Below are 2,884 nucleotides of genomic sequence, written 5' to 3'. Positions count from 1 at the left end.
TTTATAATTTAGTGTAATATTACTTTCAAATAAGTTAACTTTTATATCTAAAATATAAGATTATGTTTGACATATTAAACCATAAAAACTGATATTTGATAAAAACTAATTGAAAAGCTAGACAATACATGAGTAGTCACTGCTAGTTGATAAAAAATATGACGTTTGATAAACTAGCTTAAATATATACTTTATAATTAATAAATTGTATTTTTAATGTATTACACATCAGTATGATATGTTTTTATAAATGACCGTATATATCTTACATGTATATTTAAGTGAATTTTTAAAAAACTTCGTAAGATCGTTGAAATGTTAATGAGTAGTTTTTTTAGAAAAACTTGAAATTGCCAACAATACCAACCCTAAAAAACTTGAAAACAACCTAAATGACATGCAAACATTGTTTTATTTAAGTATTTTTATTTTAATTTTCTATCAAATTCATAATCAAATTCGAATTCCATTTTAAAGAAACTCTAACCTTGGTATAAAAAAAATCTATGTCAAGTTACTTCACACCATTGAATAGAGTTACAAATTTACACTTCTCATTCATCTAGATTTATCTTTAACGACAATATGATTAAAATTTTGAATAAGTTTATATATATATATATATATATATATATATATATATATATATATATATATATATATATATATATATATTGAATAAGTTTATATATATATATATATGTTTTTATAATAATTTGCAATAATCATTTGTTAGGAAATAATTAGGGGTTTGAGCGTTTCGTGTTTTTGTGGGTGAGGTGTAAAGTAGAAGAAAAAATGAAAAACCTTAATTTTCATTGCGCATCCGGGGAATCGAACCCCGGTCAGTACCGTGGGAGGGTACTATGATACCACTACACTAGATGCGCTTATGCATATGTATGCTTCAAATAATAAATAATATAGTTTAGTTAAAATGATAATATACTATCCAACTAGATTCCGGTCAAGACTCACTTTTATTACTTCTAACCAGATCGCAATTCTCGGGTTTGAGGTATACGTGAATTCGAAGAAAAGATGAGGGTAATCGGACTGACCGGAGGAATTGCGACGGGGAAAAGTACTGTTTCGAACCTCTTCAAAGCTAATGGATTTCCAGTTGTCGATGCCGACGTCGTCGCCCGTGTAAGACCTCTCAAACACACTACCTCTGGTTCTGTTATTGTATTTCTCCGTTTGACTTCCATATTGTGCAAACATTGAAGTAAAACCCTAGTTGATTGCTTCTGTTGTGAAGAGATCTATATCGAACAATAATCGCTTCTGATGTAAACATATCTCCATTGAACAATAACACCTGTAGTTGAATGTATGAATTACTTGGCCTAGCTTGAACCGTTTGCCCTTGAGCAGTGGGTGATCACAGACACGCACGTAAGTACTGATGTGTGTCTTCGCATCAGTAATTACGGTAAAGGCTCGTGATTTGTTTCTTAAACTCTGTTCTAACTTAGATAGGCTCTCTCAAACTTGGGAAGACTGAGAATGTGCTCAATTGAAGTGATTTTTTTTTTGTTGTTGATAATTAGGATAAGTTACAACCAAGTTGTTCCCATGAATGTTAATAAAGGCATTATTGGTACAATATGAAGTGAAGATAACCAAAATAAACATATATCCTGAGCAGCAATGATGATGCCATGAAAGACCACCTCGTGAAGAGATTATTGGCTAATAATGCTGTAAGCTGCAAAAGTAGTAATTAGATCCATGTTGAAAATGCTAGCAGTACCAGGATTTGCTTTTTTGTGCAAGTATTTAGTTCAAGAAGTTGATGTTGGAAAAGCTCATTTGTTAAAAATATTGTTAATCACCTTTTCAATGCTAATTTTATGTTTGTTCACATTACAGGATGTATTAAAGAAAGGTACTGGTGGCTGGAGAAAGGTGGTTGCAGCTTTTGGGGAGGACATATTGCTAGAAAATGGGGAAGTGGATCGACCAAAGTTGGGTCAGATTGTATTCACGGATCCTTCAAAACGCCAGCTTCTTAATAGGTACATAAATGTCTGAATGGCTTTCTTAAGTTTATCACTAGAAAATCCTAAAGTTTCCTAAATTTGTTTGTAGGCTTCTTGCCTCATACATTTCATATGGCATATTATGGGAAGTTTTTAAGCTATGGATAAAGGGTTGCAATATCATTATCCTTGATGTTCCTTTACTGTTTGAGGCCAAGATGGACAGGTGGACAAACCCAATCATTGTTGTGTGGGTTGATCCTGAAACACAGCTGAAACGCCTCATGGAAAGAGACAGAACATCTGCACAAGATGCTCAAAACAGGATAAATGCCCAAATGCCTTTGGATGAAAAAAGGTCTAAAGCAGACATAGTGATTGATAACAATGGGTCTCTAGAGGACTTGAATGAAAATTTTAGGAAGATATTAGATCAGGTTAGCAAGCCCTTGACATGGACTGAATTTTGGCTTTCCAGACAAGGTGCTATAGTGGCTATTGTATCAATATTTTCTGGTGTTCTTGGATGCAAGAAGTTGGTTGCACGTTTGTGATTCTACATTTCTACTGTGAAATTTGAAAATTGATAGAGTTGTATGCAAAATGAGTCCTTGTTCTTTGTGCCTTCAAAATAGTGGACGAAAACTTCTCCCTTGTTTTAAAAATTTATGAAAGTGACCAAGATTTAATGGAAGTTGTTATGATTGCGTGTATGTACTTTACCATTTCTTTTTGGGATTCTTGTATTGTCCTATATAATTGTTGTATAATACATGTACCATCTTATAGGGGCCCGTTTGTTACACACCACTCGGAGGACTATGCGTTTGGCTTGCATAGTTTCATTAGATTAGGACAGGGACTAGGTACTCATGACAATCAAACAAAAGTTTGCCTAA

The 2,884-nt window shown here is 33.1% G+C and overlaps 1 protein-coding gene and 1 non-coding gene across 2 annotated transcripts; one reads left to right on the top strand and one right to left on the bottom strand.

Moving 5' to 3' along the window:
- Positions 1-819: 819 nt before the first annotated feature.
- On the bottom strand, positions 820-890 carry TRNAG-CCC (transfer RNA glycine (anticodon CCC)). Its single transcript has one exon. It is a non-coding gene; the product is annotated as a tRNA-Gly (tRNA).
- Positions 891-981: 91 nt separating this feature from the next.
- Positions 982-2,679, top strand: ATCOAE (dephospho-CoA kinase family). Its single transcript, XM_079017670.1, has 3 exons — positions 982-1,149; positions 1,876-2,021; positions 2,095-2,679. The coding sequence occupies exons 1-3, from the start codon at positions 1,042-1,044 to the stop codon at positions 2,537-2,539; spliced, it is 699 nt and encodes a 232-aa protein (XP_078873796.1). The 5' UTR covers positions 982-1,041; the 3' UTR covers positions 2,540-2,679.
- The last annotated feature ends 205 nt before the right edge of the window (positions 2,680-2,884 follow it).

Source organism: Lactuca serriola, chromosome 8, assembly GCF_051521515.1.
Source record: "Lactuca serriola cultivar US96UC23 chromosome 8, Lser_US96UC23_V15, whole genome shotgun sequence".
NCBI lineage: Eukaryota > Viridiplantae > Streptophyta > Magnoliopsida > Asterales > Asteraceae > Lactuca > Lactuca serriola.
Note: the sequence above shows the minus strand (reverse complement) of the source record. Positions and strands in the feature narration are given on the sequence as shown.

What these genes read in the sequence shown, in the direction of transcription:
- ATCOAE (XM_079017670.1), top strand. Translation starts at nt 1,042, where the DNA reads ATGAGGGTAATCGGACTGACCGGAGGAATTGCGACGGGGAAAAGTACT. An exon ending in ATGCCGACGTCGTCGCCCGT is followed by an intron (nt 1,150 to 1,875) that starts GTAAGACCTCTC and finishes TTCACATTACAG; the next exon opens with GATGTATTAAAGAAAGGTAC. An exon ending in AAACGCCAGCTTCTTAATAG is followed by an intron (nt 2,022 to 2,094) that starts GTACATAAATGT and finishes ATTTGTTTGTAG; the next exon opens with GCTTCTTGCCTCATACATTT.